The sequence below is a fragment of the Echinops telfairi genome, unplaced genomic scaffold (genome assembly GCF_000313985.2).
Source record: "Echinops telfairi isolate 266 unplaced genomic scaffold, ASM31398v2 ScPeMD7_7400;HRSCAF=8409, whole genome shotgun sequence".
Classification (NCBI taxonomy): domain Eukaryota; kingdom Metazoa; phylum Chordata; class Mammalia; order Afrosoricida; family Tenrecidae; genus Echinops; species Echinops telfairi.
The window spans coordinates 18,376,175-18,399,407 of NW_022111300.1; the positions used below are offsets into that span (position 1 = coordinate 18,376,175).

General features: G+C 35.8%; 1 protein-coding gene across 6 annotated transcripts in view; it reads right to left on the reverse strand.

The window, feature by feature from the left end:
* The window catches only part of TRAPPC8 (trafficking protein particle complex subunit 8), a 104,467-nt gene that overhangs the window by 8,655 nt on the left and 72,579 nt on the right, over window positions 1-23,233 (reverse strand). For all 6 annotated transcript variants that reach the window (XM_004702933.2, XM_045296125.1, XM_045296126.1 and 3 more), the window contains 10 exons: window positions 22,650-22,724; window positions 22,052-22,178; window positions 20,691-20,845; window positions 18,490-18,932; window positions 13,079-13,226; window positions 11,918-12,014; window positions 10,120-10,188; window positions 9,971-10,029; window positions 7,075-7,248; window positions 4,214-4,315 (listed from right to left, as the gene is read on the reverse strand). In XM_004702933.2, coding sequence (XP_004702990.1) covers window positions 4,214-4,315; window positions 7,075-7,248; window positions 9,971-10,029; window positions 10,120-10,188; window positions 11,918-12,014; window positions 13,079-13,226; window positions 18,490-18,932; window positions 20,691-20,845; window positions 22,052-22,178; window positions 22,650-22,724 — 1,449 coding nt within the window. The remainder of the gene's footprint in view (window positions 1-4,213; window positions 4,316-7,074; window positions 7,249-9,970; window positions 10,030-10,119; window positions 10,189-11,917; window positions 12,015-13,078; window positions 13,227-18,489; window positions 18,933-20,690; window positions 20,846-22,051; window positions 22,179-22,649; window positions 22,725-23,233) is intronic.

Sequence of the window (23,233 nt, forward strand, 5' to 3'; positions counted from 1 at the left end):
ACACACACACACACACACACACACACACACTCCCTGCAAGACATTCCTGTTGACAAGCCACATGGAGTTATGCTACAGCCCTGGAGTTGAAGGAGCTACATGGAGACCTCTGACAGCGCTGAGATGTTTCCACTGCCACTGGATCCACAAGACTTTCCACCCACTGCCTGTGATTTTCCTGCATTCGGCGCCATTCCATGTGTTTTGTGAGTCTGAAGAGGAATTTACAGACTAGCACTGGCATATGGGTTAGTATCAGACTTATGGACTTGATCTGGACCTTTCTTATACATGAGTGTCTATAAATTTGTTTCTCTAGTCAACTGGCCTAACCACCATTTTTTTTGGAGGGGGATGTTAAAATTTACAAGTTAAATATAAGCTTACAGTTTACTTAACATGTAATAAGTGCAAAATATGTCTAGGAATTATAAACAAATATAACTTCTGTGAACACAATATTTGCTAAAGGAAGTAATTTTGTTGTCCTATTGACAAAGTAATTTTGCATATAGCCTTCCTTATATTTCCCCTTTATGAGGCAAAATAAAAATGAAAATATATCCTGATTATAGATATGCAATGTTGGAATAAACAATCTTAAAGTTTATTATGTACATTTATATGCAAATTATATTATGTACATCTGTATGCCAATTACTCATATTACTGAGCAATTCATGTCTGATTGAAACAGTTTTGATTACTTAAAAAATCAAATTTGGTATATATTCTTTATTCACTCTTATTATATACTTATTTATAATTATATTATATTTATTATATACTAGACACTATCCTAAGAAATTATAGTAAATTAGTTAATAAAGCTGATAAATTTAACCTCAACAAATAAAAGACTCTGCAGAAGATGAATGTAGTATAAAAATTCATTCACTAAAAACATTTTTTTAAAAATCATTGTATTAGGGGCTCATACAACTCATCACAATCCTTACATACATCATTTGTGTCCAGCACATTAGTATATATGTTGACTTCATCATTCTCACAACACTCGCTTTCCACTTGAGCCCTTGATGTCAGCTTCTCATTTCCCCCCCTCCCTCCCCGCTCCCCCTTCCTCTGAACCCTTGATAATTTATAAATTATTATTATTTTATCATATCTTACCCCATGCAACGTCTCCCTCACCCACTACTCCGCTGTCCGTCCCCCAGGGAGGAGGCCATATGTAGACCTAGTCCTCTGTTCCCCTTTCTCCCTCTCCTTCATTAAAAACATTTGACTCAACAGAACACCATTTTCCTTCAGACACTTTATTAAATAAAAACAATCATGAAATAACATACCTCTACTTATTCCATGGTGCCTCATTTGTAAAACAGAAATAATTCAACCTGCCTTGCTTGCAGAGATTTATGATGATCAAAAAGAGAACAAAAATGACTTCATAATATATAAAAACACATACATACGCAGTATCTGGTTTAGGGCACGTCCCTACTTTCTGGCACCTCAAGATCTTTCAGTTCATCTTGCATTTTCCCTGCCTGAACCCTAAAATCAACCATTTTTCCCAGGAGCCCTGCTCCCTTTCACTGGAGAACCGCAGTTAAGTTTTAAGTTTAACGTTTGCCTGCAAATGAATGAGCTACAAGTACAGAGATACAAGCGAAAGCAATCAATTTTACAAGCATGAAGGCTGAAAGAAAGAAACCAGACAAACGCAGAATACAAACTGCATGGTTTCCAGGTATCTAAACTTTTTTAAAGCTGTTCTTTATCTTATTTATAAAATGTCCTAAGTCAGAGCTACAACTTGATACTATGGGGTCACACTTCTCATTACAAGTGCACAGGAGCAGAACTTCTGATGGATGGGTATTGTTCTATTTCTTAGTGCTAGATATACTAGAGTGTGGATCAATTTGTAAAAATTCAATGAGCTATATGCCTTTTTCCCCTGTATTTCTCTTATGCATCAATAAGAGAAAAGTTAAAAAGTTAAAAATTTATTACTGTTTAAACATTCCAATAAGCTCCAAAAACAAGGTCTTGTTTGGATCTTCTAAATAATCCTGAATAAATTTCTATATATCACCTGTCATAGGAAAACATAGGAATAGACACCAAAAACTTAAAAGCAAATTTAATCAGAAAATATTTCTAAGTCTTCCTCTGTGGCCTAGATTAAGAGTAACAAAAAGTATTTTTATAATTCTGGACAATTAAAACAGTGATTTCACAAATGTACAAGAGAAATGAAGTGTGAAAATTAGTATTACCACAGTTTTACAAGTCAATAGTAATCTGAGTAATTTGCATGAGACTATGAACCTGGAAAGTCTTTGGGCTCCATGTTCATTACTGGTAGAAGCTGAAACAGCCTATTATTTCCCAAGTTCCATTAATCATATCAAGAGAATGCAAATGCTTCAAAAGTGATAAAGATTAAAACGCAATGTTATACATACTATATAAAATAGATGCACAGTCTATTTTATAAATATTTTTATTTATAATTTTATGAATTTTATAAATATCACTGTATTTAATTTTCTAAATGCTCTCTAGTCATCTCAAGTTTTTACCCAACTTCTTGAAAGATAGATATAAAGTCCAGAAATTTTTAGGCAAGCAAAGAGAAAGAAATGACGATTAAAAAATAAACAATAGATTTGGAGTTAAATTTGTTGTCTTTATTAAGCCTAATGAAAAATGATCATTATGTAACTAATCATCAAAATAAAAATTGGTGTTATAAACTCATCAATGAACACTAAATGTGTGGATGTAGTTTAAATAAGAAACCAAATATTTACCTAGCCCTAAATTAGACTTCCACAATTAACTTATTATGAAAGAACAAATCTTCATCAAATGATCCATGACTAATAGTAAGACAAATTAGTATCACATGCCTTCTCATATAATACTGAATATATAACAGCACTTATATCCAATTTCTACAAAAATGAGTAACTTCAATTCATAAAGAGGAAACCACAAGACAAACTGCAAGAGTATTACCCTACAAAGTAATATGCCCATGCTCTTCAAAACTGTCAATATCATAAATGACAAAGAAATTCCTAGATCAGTGGTTCTCAACCTTCCTAATGCTTGCAACACTTTAATACAGTTCATGTTATGGTGACCCCCCTCAACCATAAAACTATTTTCATTGCTACGTCATAACTGTAATTTTGCTACAGGGACCCCTGTGAAAGGGTCGTTCAACCTCCAAAGGGGTTGTGACCCGCAAGTTGAGAACCGCTGCCCTAGATTGAAGGAGGCCAGATTAAAGGAGGCTAAAGAGACATGTGCTGCCACCAGCCAAGAAAACAAACAAACATCTCAAAACTCACTGCCATCAAGTCAATTCCAACTCATCGTGACCCTTACAGAGCAGGGAAGAACTGTCCCAGTGGGTTTCTATGACTATTACACTTTATGGGCATTGAGAGCCTCATCTTTCTCTCAAGTAGTGGCTGGTGGGCCTGTACTGCTATCTTGCTGTTGGCACCCTAACACGTAACCCACTGTGCCAAGAGAGTTCTGGCTGGACAGTTAAAAGAGTATTACTGAGACCTTCCATGGCACTAAGAGTAGGTTGACCATATGTCAGCAATACTTAATCAATAATTCCTAAACTGAATAATAATTATTTTGATAATGTAAGAGACCATCTTTGTGCCAAGGAAATACTCAGTACCTTAAGAATAAAGAGGTAAGATGTCTGCAACTTACCTGAAAGTAACCCATTCCTACAGAATGATTTAACAACAAACTGATTGTACAAATCTTTTAAATATATTCAAACCATTGAATTGAATGCAATATGAATTATGTATCAAGAAAACTTTTTTTTAAGTAGGTAAATAGTTGACAATAGCTAAGTTCTTATGGGAAATGAAGAGTGACTTAATGTCTATGTGATCCTATTATAAGAAAGAATATGAGAGAATTTGCTTCCCTCGTTCTGAAGTAAATCAATTCTTTATATAGCTATGAATTCTAAGTTCTACGTAGAATAAACCTTAGGAAATCTCAGGATCATAAATGCACCTGGAACACTTATGAAGGTATGAAGTCATTTTAGTATCAATTTACGTTCATTCTCAATATTAATCTGTCTTCTACTTCCAAATTCCCAATATGTACATAAACCAGACCCCAACCAAAACACAAAGACACAAAAAACAAACAAAAAACCCACACAGAAATAAGTGATCAACTAAGCTCTTACCTGCTTCTGAATATACGAAAAGGCTTCTGTTCCTATAGCACGAAGAACAACATGATGTTGACCTTCTAAAATAAGTTGTTTACTGTCTTCCACAACATATGCCTGTAAAATGCAAAGCATAAAATATTATCCATCCTGCTGGTGGTACCTCAAAAGTAGGCAATCCAATATTCAATAGAAAGCAAAATATGTATGGCCAATATCTACCAATACCAACGCTCACTACTATGTCAAAGTCTCTCTACTTTTACTTAGTCACTAAATCAAAAATTAAATATCTGTTTTGCCTCCACAAATTATACAGCTGGTCTGGATACCTGACAGAGGTCTCTTGAATTTTTTTTCCCAATGTTCCCTAGAGCTCTTAACAAAACTAGTTCAAAAGAACTAGGCCATAACAATGTTTTTTTGTCCATTGGACTGACAAAACACAGGCCAAAGGCTCTTTATTTTTACATTTTTGCTTCAGAAATGCTCCAAGGTTTAATCATAGAATAGAATTGAATCATTGAGTCCCACCATAAATCCTCTAAGTAAAAATGCCATACCCTTGGAAACTTTAGTATGCTTTACAATGGTATTTCCCCCACAAACTTAGTGAGCTGGTTTTATTTCAATTTAACCTGTTCCAGCAGACAACTCTTCTCCCTCCTGAACTGCATCTGTCCTACAGAAACTATAGTCTGACATACTGTTTGTCACATCCTACAAATATAAAAGCTTAAAATTTCAGGTCAATCTTTATTCTTAAGATTTATTACAAGTTACGTAATTTTCCAAATCTTTATTTGTTTTGAAAAACATGTTTATCCAAGCTCTTGGTTCCCTCCTGAATCATATTTGATTCAAAAGACCTAACTTTGTTGTAAATCTTACTCCACAATTTAAACAATCTTTCAAGTTTCCTTTAGCTAATAGATAATTTTGCATTACCTAGAGCCCTCACTAAAAAAAAACCTACTAATTTCTCAACTGAGTGAATGATACAAATGTTTACTTATCGGAGAGAGAAAAAGGAAGGAAGGGGCAGTAAGAAAAGCTGGATCTCTAAATGTATTTTATTTTACAAGTTCACTCTACACCTGCTCTACAGCATAATGCAAGGAAGAAACCATGTGAAAATTAATAGGAACGAGAATTTCTATGTAAGCTATATATATAAAAGGTAAAAATATTACGTAAAAGTCCTATATTCTCTATGTAATTTGGAAATAAGCTTAAATTATAAGTCATTCAGGAAATATGCTTACTAACTTACAATCTAGCTCTGTCCTTTTAAAAAAAGCATGAAAGCCAAGGACAGACCAATATAAATATTCTAAACCTCCAAGTGTCCATCCCACTAAATGGAACCAGGATTCCCTTTAGTGAAATGGTTGGTTCAAACTCTGTTCAAAGAACCTACCGACAAGTGGGTCCTACCAAAAGGCTACAGGGTTCTCACTGGCCAAATACTATATAATGTCAGCATTACATGATGATTGTAATGACCTGAAATATCAAATATACAAAAATCTACGAGTTCATAATGAAGCACAAAGATACCTCAATGATCACCTTTGCTAAGGTACCAAGTTATTGTTCTAGAAACTGATAAAGGAAAAGAAACTGAGTACTTACACTGTATCTTAAATAATCACTTGAAGGGCTTTCAGAAGGTTCATGGAAAAATTCCAGTAACATTCCATTTTCCCAAGAACTTTTTGAAGTCCCCTCATATTTCAGGGTAACCATAGCTTAGAAATACAGAAGCAATTCAGAATTACATAATCATTTTGCAAATCTTAAGTCAATAGTAAATCTAGACAATGATCAAAACTGGCTTCCAAAATCATTAGGTGAAGAATAGGGACTATTATACTGAGAGGGGTATGGTTGTCATCACCCGACTTCACTAACCTAGGATCACTACGATGGGGTCACCAGACACCTTGTTCTCCCTAAGACAGGACCGGCAAAAACTGAGCACCAGTCTAGTCAATCTTGATCTAACTACAAGTACTGCAGCTGAAGAAATATGTAAACTAATATCAGAAGGATACAATCAAACAAATGAAAAATGTAGGGAATTCTTTAGGACAAATGATGGATCTGGTTTTTTCATTAAAAAAAGAAATGGACAAGAGTCGGGAGAACTATGGTAGGTTCAGAGAAATTAAAGAAGTATCAATCAAATGCCAGCTGCAAATCTTATGTGGACCTGATTTTTCTTTTTAAGTAAAATTATAATTTGAAATAATCTGGAAATAATGAACACTAATCAATAATTAAAAAACAAGGAAGGAATTATAAATTAATTTTGTTCAGTGAAATGATGATGTGGGGTTATATTAAATGAAAAAGGTCTCATCTGCTGAAAGCACATATAAAAGCACTTGAGAGATAAAATAATGGCTAGTTTTGTTTTGAGTAAGGCAGCTAATAATAAGGCAAAGTAAAACTAAGGAAGTAAAAATAGATGAAATTAAAATAGCAAACAAATGAACAAATATTAGAGTCTGATTAAGATGTACACAGGGTTTGGGGTGCTAATTTTCCTTCTGTAACATTTGAAAATGACTCTAAGAAGTTTGATAATAGTATCTTTCCATGATGCTTACAATGTGTATAATAGTGTCATAAAACATTGAATTAACAGCAATTCATGGAAGAGTCACTTAATTTGAATTTTATTTCCCTTTGGCTCTCATCTCCCCTGAAGAAAGTCATTATAAAATCACTAAAAAGAGTTACAAGTTAACTTTTAACACTGAAACTGAACTATTCAAGCAGAAACAATTAGGAACAGCAGCTTTCATTTGTTCTCAGCCTAAGATTTAAGACTCTAGACTTGAAGCTTTCTGAAATACTTTAATACGTACCTTCCATAATATGACAATATTCAAATCCACCTCACTGCACTTTTGAATCAATCTCATTGCATCCTCTAGGGACTGTTTTTCTGAATGCATAGAAAGCTGGGCTTGTGGTTTTTTCAATTCAGATGATAAACTTCGATAAAAGAAGTCTGCACATGGGCTTGCTGAGCTTATTATCTGTTAAAGTAAATAATATATGTATAAATGTTTTAAATTAAAAAAATATATGATCTGTCAAAAATTATGCCCGAGTTATTGATAATTTAGTTTCAGTTAAATATACCCTGCCAAAACTTACACTTGTTCCTTTTGTATACCCAAAATGCCTTATTCAGTAATTTGTTGACAGCATTTTCAATGTGGATTTTATACAAGGAACCGTTTTAAGAATCAACCACCTGAAAAAATATTTGTGCACATCACCCTGTCACCTCAAAGTAAGTAAACTATACTCCCATGATACTAGCTTTGATACATTCCAAGTATCTAGAGAGGATGAATATTCTCTAAATAAAAATAATTATTAAACAACTTTTTAAAAACGAAGGTAACACAGGTATTTCTCATTTAAATACTTGTAACACAAGACAACATCCAATGAAATAAAACTCAAATAGTAATTATCATTAATGATATTTGAGGGAAAAAGGCATGAGAAAAAAAATTTATGTGGATTCAAAATTTCTCTAATTAAATTCTCTATACTTATGGCTTTCTTGCACTGCAGGCTAGATTAGATGCACATTAACTTTACAGTTAATTATTAAGCATTCATAAGGAAACATCTCCCCACTACTTAGTATTAGAACAAACTTTTATTAGTGAACCAACGGCCCTATCATCTTCTCATTAATCTCAAAAACTGCCATTCCATCTATTCCGACTCATAACACCCCCGTAGCTGAACACAAGACAAAACAGTCCCTGTGGGTTTCTGAGACTGCCACTCTTTAGGGGAGCAGAAAGTCATGTCTTACTCCCGAGGAGCAGCTGTGGTTTTGAATGTTGACCGTGTGGTTAGCGACCCAAAGTATACCTACACCACTAGGCTCCTCATTAATCTAATGCCTGGTAAATTACATTGACTGAACTAAATTCATCAACAAGGGAAATGTCTTTGTGGCTTTTCATTGTTCTTATAAAAAATTATATGGCAACAAATATAATAAATTACACCTTTAATATCATTTAAGTGTGCTTCTTTTGATTTAGGGATTCTAAAATTTAAAAAAGAAATGATGTCAACTAGTTTATTGAAACTTATTTTATTTTTTTTAAATCATTTTATTGGGGGCTCTTATAACTCCTATCACAAGCCATCCATCCATCCCTTGTGTCAAGCACATTTGTACATAGGTTGCCCTCATCATTCTCAAAACATTTTCTTTTTACTTGAGCCCTTGGTATCAACTCATTTCTAGCCCCTTCCTCATGAACCCTTAATAATTTATAAATTTATTATTTTTTTCATGTTTTACACCAACCACTGTCTCCCTTCTTCATCCATTTTTCTGTTGTTTGTCCCTCCGGGAGTGGGTTATATATCGACTGTTATGATCAGCACCCCCTTGTCCCCACACCTTCCCCTTCTGGTATCACTACTCTCATTATTGGTTCTGAGGGGTTTATCTGTCCTGGATTCCCTGTGTTGCGAGCTCTTATCTGTACCAGTGTACATGCTCTGGTTTAGCGAGATTTGTAAGGCAGAATTGGGATCATGATAGTGGGGGGAGGAAGCATTACAGAACTAGAGGAATGTTGTATGTTTTGTAAGTGTTATACTGCACCCAGACTGGCCCGTCCCTTCCTTGTAACCCTTTAAAAAAAAAAAAAAAAGGCTGAACACTAATTCACCCACTCAGGAAGCCATACGTGCTTTGGAGTTATTGCTTTTGTTACTTGAAGATATTTCTAACTACCTGCTTACACAAAAGACATTTACCTTAAGTGAGTCAGATGAAGACAAATGGTACAAGAAGTACAAAAGTAGAGCAATGCTTGGAATTACCAAGAGGAGCACAGAGAACTAATGCCAGCAACAGCACAAAATTATTTGCAATTTCACATCCTCAGTTCAGAGTTTCTCAGAGCAGGTACCTGGATCACCTCATCAAATTATCTCCAGGGCTGGTTGAAAATGCTTATTCCAGGCTCCACCCCAGATACAGGAAATCACAGCTTCAGAGGTGGTAGAGCAGAGCCTGCATTTTTACTAAGTCTTCTAGGTCCCTGATACTCAAAACAATGTGTGCAAACACATAACCTCAATACCACTTAAGAGTTTCTAGCAATTCAGTACCCGTCCTACTGAGTCAGAGGTTACAGACTCCTGGAGGATTCAAACACACTATTTTAAAGTTTAAAAACTACTGTTCTAGATGATTCTTACATATAATTAAGGTGAAGCAGCACTACACAACAATGTACTTAAAACCACAAGTCTATGTATCTAGATTATTAATTAGGTCTCAGAGCCTATGAAATGCCACAGAATCCAGATTATCAGGGACCACAGTAAACACTTTCTCTAATAAACAGCTTGCTCCACATGATCCTATTTCTTTGTTAATCTGAAGGACTGTATGTATTTCATGTCATATAAAATATTCTCCTAACAAAGTTGATTTAAATAGTTGACTAAAATAGAATAGTTTGGATAGCATTTTGGGTTGTTTTGGAGCAGTGGTTCTCAACCTTCCTAATGCCGCGACCCTTTAATACAGTTCCTCATGTTGTGGTGAGCCCCAACAATAAAATTATTTTTGTTCTACTTCACAATGTCCAGATGTTCCTTCTCCAAGGAGTACATGGATCAATGAAGCAACAGCATTGTCCAAATGCTTATGACAATCCAGAACCGTGACTTTTGAACCCAAACATTGTGTGCTTCCTTGAATACCTGCTCATTTCCAAAGATGATATCTGCAAAGGTGTATTTTTCGGAGGGTTGTGTAGCAGCTGAAAAACAGAAGGAAAGAAACTAATCACATCATTCGAATAAAATATAAAAAGGCCACTTAAGAGAGTGTGAAAGTAAAATGAATTTACCTTCTTTTTCCTTACATCTTATTGCCTTGAAGCAAAACTTTCCTTTCTCCCTACTTGCAAGTTTAGCATCTAGAAAGAAAAAAACATCTCTAAGATCTTTTTCAACTTATGGCAGAGTAAAAGCAAATTCATTATTCAGATTTTGAGGCCATCATAAATAATGCTAATGAAAAACAATCTTGGCTTTCATATCACTAAAGTGAATCTAGCTCTTAAACATAACATCTTGTTTTCTCCAAACACAAGTTCATATGTGTGTCTATGGCATCACAGATATACAGAAAGTCTTGGAGGCCAGATCTCGGGATAGGAGGAGCCCACAATGCACCTGCCCTTTCACTATCTTTTTCATACGTAAAATTTATATTGCTATTGTTAAATGTATATATCTTGCTCTGGTACACTTCTGCACTAGCAGAGGTTCCAAAGTACTTTTAAATGCTAATATATTTTAATTACTTCAAAATAATCTGAGTTGGCATATAATTTACATTAAGACTACACTTAACTTTTCCCTATTAAATATAATCTTGCAGTAACCTTCTCTGATTATATGATTTTCCCATAGTTTGAATTCCTTTGTATAGATTCCAAAATTAAGGATTAATGTGAAGTTAAGGGTTTAACATTTTCACATCTTTTGAAACACATCACACAAATATTTCCCACAAATAACAAATAGCATGTTTACCAGTTTCACCCCACTCTTGCGAGCACTACTCATATATTACTGACAGAGTGAAAAATGTCAATATGTATCACAAGTTTAAAGTGTGCATATTTCTTCACCAAATCCAAGTATATTCTTCCTGCAGAAATATTTGCATAGGTGCACAGATGTACAAGGATGTATAAACAATGATCACCAAAATAAAATAAAACTCAGTGCTATCATGTTGATACTGACTCACAAAGTCTCTGTAGAATAGGGAAGAACTGCTTCTATGGCTTTCCGAGACTGTAACTCTTCACAGGAGTAGAAAGTCCCGTCCATCTTTCTCCCTCAGAACAGCTGGTGGTTTAGAACTGCTGACCTTGTGATTAGCAGTCTAATGCATTAACTACTATACCACCAGGGCTCCTTACCAATGATCATAGTACTACACGAGAGGAAAAGCACACCTGAAGAGTACCAGCTTCTATCTGTAGCAGGACGTGTGTGAGAATGTATATTTGTATATGAAATTTCATGTACACAGGTGCAGATAATCTGGAATCATGTTTGAATCTCGACTCCTTTAATTAAAAGCTGTGAAACTGTGAGCAAGTATTTATTTAACCTAACTTCAGACTCCTATTTGTAGATTGAGTCATAATTGTGTTTATCTTAGTTTATGAGAATTGAAAGACAGAGTCAATGAAGCATTATAGAACCACTCAATCACAATAGCTGGTTGCTTGAAGGTCATATAAGGACATAGGAGAATACACAAAGGAAACCAGTTATCAGATTGTGCCTTAGCAACAGTAGGAAATATAAAGAAACCTCCATATTCTATATGTCCTGTTTAATTTTTTTACTGGGAACATGTACTCAGGGACTAATTTTACAGTTTTAAAAAATGAAGAAGAAAATGCCGGTAGAGGAGGTGTGAAGAAAGAGAGAAATAAAACAGGAAAGGATGAATTAAGATAGGTAGTTTGATTTAGTCACATAAACTAATGTAGCAGTAATTTAATGCTTTAAAAATGTTAATTATAGTAAACATACCAATAATCTTATGATATTCTAGTACTTTCTGAAAAACCCAAGTAGCAAAAATATCAAAATTTATTACAATGGGGAAAAAAAACAAACCTTTGTTTTCTGAGGGATTCACAGATTTCTGCAATTTCCAGTGTTTGCTACTACTTGACACCTGTACAATATGGAATTCCTTAACACCTGCTTCACTCTGTCAAAGAATACAAGAATCACTCTAGATTTAAGACCACTAAATTAGAATATTCCAATGAGAGCTATATTCAGATATTATCAATGATATTAATCAGTAAGATGAAATTTATACTTACTATATTTCAGAGAGTCTCTTTTGAAACATTGAAAATATATTTTTCTGTGCTTTCTTTCAATGAAAGTTTACACAGCAAATTAAGTTTCCTATCTGACAATATCTATATAAATAATTCATTGACATCAGTTTTCACAATGTGATCAGCATTCTTTGTCTTGCTTCTTCAATTTCCAGTGCTCTAGCTTCCCTGACCCCTTATTTTCTCATCTTTGTTTAGAATAATTGGCGGCCTTTCAGTTTCAAAATCTGTTTCATTTTTAATACAACACAATACAGATATTACTCTACACATTTTTTATAAAAAAGTTTTTAAAAATTTAACAGCTTTACTGACATACAATTCATAAACATTTATAAAACAGAGGGCAACATTTTATCTAAGAACTATGTTAAACTATAATGCACTGTCAGTAACTTTTATAATACTAGAAAAAACATTCTTCCCAGTTATTAGGACCTATTATACTGATATTGCTAATATTACATATAAAAAAATATTCGTCCCCAACTTTTAACCAAAATTTTTATTACTTCTGATCTTTACATCATATTCCCATTAAGACAAAAGCCAAACTCCCTCTCCCTAAAAAAAATGTTTTCATAGCAGAGCTAATTTGAAATTATTAAAATCTTCTTATTCTTATTAAAAAATGTTTTCGAAAAGAAGCATGAAATTCCAGCATATTAGCCCTAAATATCCTACGAGAGTAACCTTATAAATTTATAAAGCTAAGTGCAAAGAACTTTACAAAATGAGTAAGAAGTCTTTTGACTGAGTATAGAACTAAATCAATCTTTTGCTCTTAAAGATACATTCCCTTACCCTATTCTAAATTAACATTCCTAAAGTCCTAATTAACTGCCTTGTAGATGGAAAAATTCTTTTAAAAAAAAAAACATTTCAAGTATAATTAGAAACAAAAATCAATTTCAAACTAACTTACAGTGTTGACATTTTCGACATCTACAAAGACTAGCAGATTGCCTCCACTCCCTTCTTCATCTTCAAGAGAATTACTTCTGCAGACCGTGGCTCGTACATTCAAAGATCGGCTGGTACAAATAACCGCCGTGTGTCTTAATATTCTATGACTGAAGAAGGGAAAAAAAACGCAAATTTAACCAGAGAACTACACCACCCTAGGTCATAGTCCCCAATTCCAAATAAAGATTTTAAATGCTGATCCTATTATAAGAATGGTGAAATAAAAAAAAAAAGAATGGTGAAATCGCCCCCATACCAGCTACATGGACAACTGCCCCTCCCCCGAGAAGAATTTACTTGAAAGGACAGCACTGAAGCTGCAGCTAGGGGAGAGGGGCATGTCTGATCATCAGAGCAAATGGGAGCAAATAAAGGGGGAGGAAGAGAGAGTGGAGCACATCCTGGCCCACCAGGCCTGGGGGACGATATCCTTGCTCTGAACAGCCAATGCACAGAGTGGACCATTTGGCTGATCCTACTATGAGACATGATGTCCCTCGCTGATACATGGCCCTACGGGGGACAACACTAGAGACTCAGAGTCGGGACTGGCCCAGACTGACCCTGTGACACCAAGGCAAACCACTAAAAGCGTGTGGCATAGCAACTCTGGGAGCAGAGCAGGGAGCCCCTGAGGGAGTACACAGGACAACTCTGGGGCCAGAGCATAGTACCCCATCAGACCTGACTGAAGGACACGCCTAGAGATCAAAAATCAGACCTTGCTCTATTTACAGATTTTCTTTCTTTTCAAACATTTTTTCTTTTAATTAATTTATTCTTCTATGGTTAATTGGTTTTCTTTTTTGTTGTCATCGCTATGTTCTCATTCATCGCCTACCTTGCTATGGCTTGATTTGTAGTGCATATTATTATCTCTACAGGTCTATCTAGATAAGATAGACTGGATGAATAGTCTGGAGGAGAAAACAACGGGACCAACGGTCCCGGGGAGACACAGGAGTGGAGGAGGCGGGGGTAAGGAGGTGGTGCTGACCAACACAGGGACAATGGAGCAACAAGTGACCCAAAATCAGTGGCAAGGAGGGTGCGAGAGGCCTGGTAGGGATTCAGCAAGGGCAATGTAACTGAGAGAAATTACTGAAACACAAATGAAGGCTGAGCATGATAGTGGGACAGACAAGAGGAAAGTAAAAGGAAACAGAGGAAAGAACTAGGCGACAAACGATATTTATAGAGGTATAAAGACTGGAAATGTACATATGTAAATATATTTATATAGGACTGTGGGGAAACAGATCTATGTGCATATATTTATAGGTTTAGTATTAAGGCAACAGATGGACATTGGGCCAACACTCAAGCACTTACTCAATGGAAGAACATGCTGTTCTATTAAATTGACATTCCAGGATGCACACCTTCCCGACACGATTGCTGAAGAAAAATGTGTGCATAAGCAAATGTGGTGAACAAAGCTGATGGTACCCGGCTATCAAAAGACATAGCGTCTGCGGTCTTAAAGGCATGAAGATATAAACAAGCAGCCATCTAGCTGAGAAGCATCAAAGCTCACATGGAAAAAGCACACCAGCCTGTCTGACCATGAGGTGTAGAAAGGACCAGTTATTCGACATAAAAGAACTAAAAATCATATCAGTGGGTGCCCACCTTCCTGATACAATCACTGGAGACAAACGTGTGTATAAGCAAATGTGGTGAAGAAAGCTGATGGTGCCCGGCTATCAAAAGATATAGTGTCTTGGGTGTTAAAGGCTTGAAGATAAACAAGTGGCCATCTAGCTGAGAAGCATCAAAGCCCATATGGAAGAAGCACACCAGCCTGTCTGACCAGGACGAGGTGTAGAAGGGACCAGTTATCAGACATCAAAGAACTAAAAATCGTATCAGTGGATGCCCACCTTCCCGATATGATCACTGCAAACAAACGTGTGCATAAGCAAATGTGGTGAAGAAAGCTGATGGTGCCCGGCTATCAAAAGATATAGTGTCTCGGGTTTTAAAGGCTTGAAGATAAACAAGCGGCCATCTAGCTCAGAAGCAACAAAGCCCACATGGAAGAAGCACACCAGCCTGTGTGACCATGAGCTGTCAAAGGGATCAGGTATCAAGCATCAAAGAACAAAAAATCTTATCATTGTAAATGTGGGTGAGTGCAGAATGAAGACTCAAAGCCCATTGGTGGGCAACTGGATACCCCCTTACTGAAGGGTTGTGAGGAGGAGATGAGCCAGTCAGGGTGCAGGGTAGCAACGATGAAACATATAACTTTCCTCTAGTTCTTTAAATGCTCCCACCCCCCCCCCCCACTATCATGATCCCAATTCTACCTTACAAATCTGGCTAGTCCAGACGATGTACATTGGTACAGATAGCAACTGGAAACAGGAAATCCAGGACCAGCGGTGAGAGTGGCGATGCATGGAGGGTGGAGGGAATGTGGGGTAGAAAGGGGGAACCGACTACAAGAATCTATGTATAGCCTCCTCGGGGGATGGACAGCAGAGAAAGGGCAGGGGGAGTCATCAAAACAGTGTAACATATGACAAAATAATAATTTATGAATTATGAAGGGTTCATGAGGGAGGGGGGGAGTGAGGAGGGAGGGAGGAAAATGAGCAGCCAATGTTAAGGGCTCAAGTAGAAGGCAAATGTTTTGAGAATGATGATGGCAACAAATGTACTTATGTGCTTATTAACACAATGGATGTATGTTTGGATTTTGATAGGAACTGTATGAGCCCCCAATAAAATGATTTTTTAAAAAATGGTGAAATCACTGATGCTTTATGAAAAGCTTATGAGAACAATGAAAAAACCCCAACAGTTTACAGATGGATATCTTAAAACATATTACCCATGTTAACATTCAATGTTGCAGCTAAAGCTCACAGCAGCAGACCATCCACATCAATTTATGAGGAAATAATCAACCTTGACTGAAGAGAACTAATTCGTTCGACTTACACGACTGTGGCTGAAAAATCAAAGTTGAGCTAATGACCTGTTTTCTGGGTGCCTTTTAAAACTGTTGTACCTAGATAAGTTGTTGACAAGGGCAGATCTTTGGATGGGAATTGTAAGCAAGTGCATCAAGATCCTGAAGCAGTTCTTTTAAGAACAGTGGCCAGAGATGAAAGCAATCGGAACCTGAAGACACTGCACAGCCAAAACAATGGGGGTCAAAGCAAAAGTAACAGCAAAAGGTTTTGGTGATATGCAGGGCATTTGCTTGTTGACTTCCTGGTAGGCCAAAGAATGGTAACACTTGTTTAGTACAAGAGTGTTTTGAAAAAGTCAAAGCAGAGAAAAATGACAGAGAAAATTCAGAGTCCTTCTCCATTATAATAGTGCTCCTGCGCATCCCTCTGATCAAACCAGGGCTATGTTGCAAGTTTCTATGGGAAACTTAGTCTTGATTGAGCTCCTTGTGATTACTTTTTATTTCCTAATCTTAACAATTCTTAAAGGGCAACCATTTTTCTTCAGTTAATAATGCAAAATAACCCGACATTGCCATGCTTAAATTCTCAGAGCTCTCCGTACTTTACATCATTGCTTATAAGGTATTTTAACCTTGATGGAGCCAATGATGAGAAATAAAGTTTATACTTTGTTTTATCGTTCAGTTCCATTTTTGACAAAATTTTGAAGCCCCTTATATAAACACATGGAAACTTTTCTTGCCGTATCTTACCAAGTACAATCCAAATATGGTACCAAAGGGGAACAATACAGCTTTCCCTATCAAGATTTATTCCCCAATCAGGATCATAGTCTGGGGGCCATCTAGGTTATTTGGCATACATAGTTCCCAAAGATAATGTTCTACACCTGGCTTTGGGGAGTAAAAAGTGGAGCCTTAACGATCTTGAGTAAACATTTAAGGTACGGTGACCAGATTTTAACATTGGTAAAGTTGATAAAAGTCATATCCTGGCGAAATAGCCACATGGCAGCCAAAAACCGTATACCCTAGCTTGTCGTGCATTCTTTCCAAAAATCGGGACTTTTTAAAAATGCCGCAGGACATGGGAAAAATTGTTAAAAATCGGGACTGTCCCGCCAAAAGTGGGACGTCTGGTCACCTTAATTTAAGGTGTCATTATCCAAAGGAAAGAAGGTGATAAAAATCAAAAAACACATGGAGCTAATTAACCCAAGGGAGTAACAGACAGACATCAGCTTCCACAGGCCAGAACTTGATAGTGCCTAACGACCATACCAATTGCCCAGAAAGGAGTCCCCTTAGATGATTCTGGGTAGTGTGGGAAAAAAACAAGGAACAACTCCAAAGCCTCGAAACCAGGAGTATTGGTGAGGCAGAGCACAGGCCAAGACACGCCACAGTTCTGGAGCTGAACTCACCTATGTGTTGGAAAAATCAACTATTTACAATAAAAGAGACAAAGGTCAAAGGGTTAGGTAAGAAAGAGGAATGGAAACAGGATACACAGGGGAGGAAGTGGGATAAGCAATGATACATGAAGAGGAAAAATCAAATTGAAATAATTGTCTGTTCAATGGGTGTCAACATTCTTGTGCCCAGATCAGCTGTAGACAAGAGAATTTTCAAAGGAAAATTTAAACTGAGTTCAGACAAAATTGTATGCATTGTTGAATGTAAAACTTACAAGCTGCTCTGTAAACCTTCACCTACTTGAGATTTATTAGCCTTCATTTTAATAATACATTTGTACTGCAGCCAAACTATGTTCAACTTATACTTTTTAATGTGCAAACCTTCATTCACATACATTAATTATCTTTGGAATGCCCTTCTCCTGATACCCAAATTCCAAAATCTTTACTTTCACTGGAGGCTTACTTCATAACTGCTTCATTCCACAGAGCTTTGCCTGATTGCCTTTGGCAGGGTACTTTCATCATCTTCTTAAGGAGAATTAACATTTACCGAGAACCTAAAAATCACCTATATTCACAAATACATCTTCATCCTAATCTCACAATAAGCCTTGCAAATATTTTAATTATTTTATTAATATAGAAATTTTAAAATAACTAGGAGATAGATTTTTTCATATATAAATGGCATAAGTTTTAATAATGGTATTTTAAAATTTCATTATTATGTGATAACTTTTGGCACATAAAACTCACCGAGTTGATCCAAACTCAAAGAATCCACACTAGGCAGAACTGCCCCACAGGGCTTCCAGGGTTATAAAGCTTTACAGAAGCAGGCTGCACATCGTTCTCAGGCAAAGCAGCAAGTGCATTCAAGCCACAGACCTTCTAGGTAGCAACTGATTACTTAACACTTGTGTCACTACTACTCCTTGTTAACGAATCTCTTTACACAAAATACTTCTTGGAATATGGACTCATCTATTAAACACAGAAGTAAAACCAGACAAAAACACTCACCGTATTTTGGGCTGCTTGTTAACACTTTCATAGTAAAATAAAAAGTTAATTTCATGGACGCCTTCTTCATCTGGCCCTCGTAACCACATGGGTAGCTGGACTGAAGCTCCGGGTAGAAGAACAGAGTCAGGAAGAGGAACAGGAATCACTTCTGGTTGGCTTCCTATGCCAATGCCGAAGTCGACAGAAGAGGCAGTTGATATGAGTGCTGTACATACAGAGGTAGAATCTGTCACAACGGTCTTGTAGGCACTACAGTTTTCAGAAGCTGAGGGACTTAGTGGTGTTAGAACAGCAGTGTTACCACCAAAAGTAAAGAACTCTGGACGTTTAGAAACAACCTTCAATCCAGTAAGAGGGCATTTGCTGACATTGACAAATTCTACATATGCTTTCCGAATTTCTCCACAGAGGAGCCCTGTAGGAAAATGTATAAAGAACACCTGCATTGGAGGGAAAAAATATTATTATATTGTCTGTTAAACATTCTGAACTTCTGATGAACAACACTTTTAAGACAATAGGCTTTCTTTAAAGGCTTTTAAGTATTTAATGAGTTCTCTGCTACTTCTCTGGGCATGTGATAATTAACTTCATTTTAAGAAAGAGGATGCAAAAGAGATTGCAAAACTGAAAATTTGAATACACTTTGATCTGGCAATTTCTAGATTCTACTCTACACTAGTACATGGACCAAATATATGTACAATGTATACTACAGATGAAAAATTAGAGCCACACTGATCACTATAAATAGTTAAAATACATTACCAAAAACAAAACAAGAAACCCACTGCCATCAAGTATATTTTGGTTTGTGGCCTATCAGTCAGAGTAGAACAGCCCCATGGGTTTCCAAGGCTGTAAATCTTCACAGCAATAGAAAGTCTCATCTTTCTCCTACAGAATGGCTGGTGAACGCATACTGCTGACTTGGCAGTTAGCAGTCCAACACAAAACCTACTGCAGCACCACCAAGGCTCTTTAAAAGGCATAACCACATACCCAAAGAAAGGAATATCCCTGCAGCTACAATAGCAAGAACTATTACTGAATGAAAATAGGTCCAGGTTACATTGTAAAAGGCAAAAAGCAAGTCCACGAATGAAATATGTTAACATATCTTAAGATTTCATTTATTACTATTACTGAAAATATATACTTTTCCGGACCATATTACATTGTATACTTATATGAGGGAGCTTAAAAAAGTTTATGGGAAAATGGAATTGAAAGATAATGGAATTTTTCCATGAACTTTGTGAGGCCACCTCATACAGTGTCCAATGAAAGGTACAAAAAATTACAATTAATTTGGTACTTTTTGAAGATAGGTTGCTAAGCTGACAAGTCCTATCAGGGAAATCTGAGGAGGCAAAGGGGGGGGGGGGTCTCCAGAAGTGTTCACATTTCTACCACCTGCTCCAGCCCTAGGTCTGGCTGTGAGAGCCCCGATTCAAGGTTGGCCGAGAGTTTTCTTCAGAAACCTGAGAGTTCTAATAAAGTGTCACAGACGCTGACCGTTGTAAGACAAAGAGCAGAGCAAAAGTGAGCTGTCCAAAGGCTGAGTCATTTGCTGCTAAATGATAGTACCTTCTTTGAGACTTGTTCGATAATACTGGAGTTTCCAAGAACTATTCCGAAATCCTTAGTTCTAAAACTGCTTAATACGTTTCCTATTTGCTTACCTTAGTTCTAAAACTGCTTAATACGTTTGCTATTTGCTTACGTAGCGAGCAGATTTTGACCTTTCGATACTAAACTTCAAAAAACCCCTCACTGCTGTCAAATTCAATTCTGCCATGTGGTATAAAAGTTGGGCTGGATTTATTATGAAAAGTGAGAAGGGAAATATTGCTTCTTACTCCACACTCCTATAGTGTGACGTTTTCAAAAGCATTTCTTTATATTTTTGTAAATTAAAAGTAAAAAAAGACCACTGATTTTTATAATTACAAAAGTGTCCTTTTACAAGTGTTTTCCTTATTTCCATTCATATTTTGAGGGTTATTATTTTATAACCTGGCTATGACTTAATTTACATGCCTGCCCCCACCTTTATTTTATTTAATTCCAATTTAACAATTTTAAAATACAGTTCAATGTGATATCAATCCTCAAAGTCTAAAATTAATATGCTCAATGAATTATCTGACTAGAGATAAATTATTTAGCACATGAAAGATTATAAAGTGAAATACCTCCAGGAGTGGCATTTCTTCAGTGATTATAGGATCTAAACGTCGATCAGGACCATATTTAATAGATGTTTTCTCTTCTTTTGTGTTGTTAAGTCGAGGACCTTGAATTTCTAAATCCTGTCTCCCTCGTACTGACATACTCAAGGAATGTTTCCCTGAAATGTGAGGGGGGGGGAATCAATGCCCTGAAGTAATTTATTATGTTAACAAAACCCACTTGTCTTAAATACAGTAAATTCTGAAAGTTTCAGATTAAGTACTTTAATAAAGCAAAAATAGACTATACTTCTTGATTAGCAAGAATTACTCAAGAGTGATTATATTTCATTTCCATATAAAATAATACCTATTGTTGTTATGAACGGGTATAGCTATACCTATGCAAGCAGATTAATTTCTCATTTTGTGAGGACTTATTTGCTTTGCCGAAAAACACATCATTTAGTATAAAGTCCTTTGAAACCTTTATTTACCCATAATGCCTATTAACCCAAAAAGGTGATCTGAGAGAAAACCATTCTTATGTCCAATGAGAAGTTAACTTCCAGTATTATTTCTGGATTATACATAATGATATCTTCTCAATAGAGTGTAAGAAGAAAATTAAATCTATTACATAGCTTTCTCAAAATTACACTCTATTTAGTATTCACCTATTATTCCCAAAGGCTCTAATTTTATAACACACATAATGTACACATAAAAAATACCTTGGGTATACAACTATCTTTACTGCAGAATTCTTCAGAGACTATCATGTACTCAGTAAGTACCACTGTGAAGCTCCCAGACTAGATATTTTCCTTGCACTTATTTGATTCAGAATCTAGCAGTTTTTTACATAATAATGTACTACATGCAAACATGCCTTACGAGATTTACGTTAGCATGAAGTCAGGGCCTCCTCCCATTAAAGCCATAAGCTAACATGTAAATTATAATATAAAGGATATATTTATTACCTTAAAGAATAGCTATAATTTATCGATAGCACTATAACACTGTAGAATCAGGTTAAGATCCCAGTTATATAAGAAATGGGAAAGGATATCAGCTTCAAACAGTTCACATACCCAGTTAATTTACTTACAATATGCAATAAATTTGGATTTTAAAATGACTTATTTTATTTTTAAAGGATACTTGGATAGTGTTTATCAACCAAAAATTACAACTGTAATAGTTTAAATGATGATTTGGTATAAAATTGTTAAAAGGGAAGTGAACTTGCGGTGTAAGCATCCACTGAAAATATAAAATATTACTTTATAACAAGGAAAGAAAATATTTCACCTTATTTTGTTCCATGGAGTGATTTAAAGTATGAGTATTATAATCGTTTAGCAGTGCCATAGCTTTACCTGCATGATATCCCAGAGAGGCTCCAATGCCATCTACCGTCATGGAGCCCTGGATGGTGCCAAGATTATAAACAACTCCAAGAATATGCAGCTCCCCTATGTGATGGGGAAAGAGCTTTATTCTTGCCTGTGGAGATATTTAAGTCACTCTTATTACCAGTTTTCATAAATATCATAATACTGCAATATATCAATTCTGTAATATTGCAAAACACAAACTCATGATCTAAAAATTAAAACCAGTAATTAATTTATCATATTTAAGTGTACTTTCTTCAAAGAAAAATCTTAAAGTTCCAACTACAGGCCCAGGGTCTTCAACAATTATATGAGTAATAATCCAAATACTCTGGGCAACTAAAAATAAAGTAATATTATCACACCAGGCCCAGGTTTCTTGTGAAATGAACAATCAAGGAGCATTACAAGCCTGTTGCACACAGTACTCTCCTAGTTATAGAGCAATTTCCTCCTTACCTAGTCTTCCAAGCTTTCACTTGTAAGAAAACAAGAGCTATAAAGCTAATATCTTTCTGTTTATCTTTAGAAAGGCATAGAAAGGTATGACAGAAGAATGATATAAAAAGAAAACAATTACCACTTTAGATTCTTCACTATTAATCAGGAATTCTGAAATAACTTCCGATCCAATCATTTCAGGGTTACCAGTGACCTGAAGAATGAATTATTTTATAAAATTTGCATTCTGATGGGAAAAAAATCAAATTATTAACATTCCTATGGCAGTACTTAACACGATCTAACCAGCAGCTCTGAGGGAGAAAGATGAGGCTTTCTGCTCCCATAAAGATTTGCAGCCTAAGAAACCCACAGAGGCAGTTCTACTCTCTCCAAGGCCACCAAGAGACAGAACTGACCTAATGGCAATGAGACTCTTTTACAATATGCCGGTACTTTTGAATAATAATGGTTAATATATATTCCTGCTAAGCTCTCCATGCAGTATTCTTATTTCTGCACCACCCAAGCAGTGATAGGAACTTTATGTAGGTATTTTTTCATTGAGACCACTTCAACGGCAGATAAGTAATCTATTCAAAGTTGCAGCTACCATGGGCAAATACACCTAGAAAAAAAATGTTTAGTTGCTCATTGTTAATTTAAGTTTTCAACACACTTCTCTATCTTTTACCCTTCCCAATTTCTTCAAAATTTGCCAAC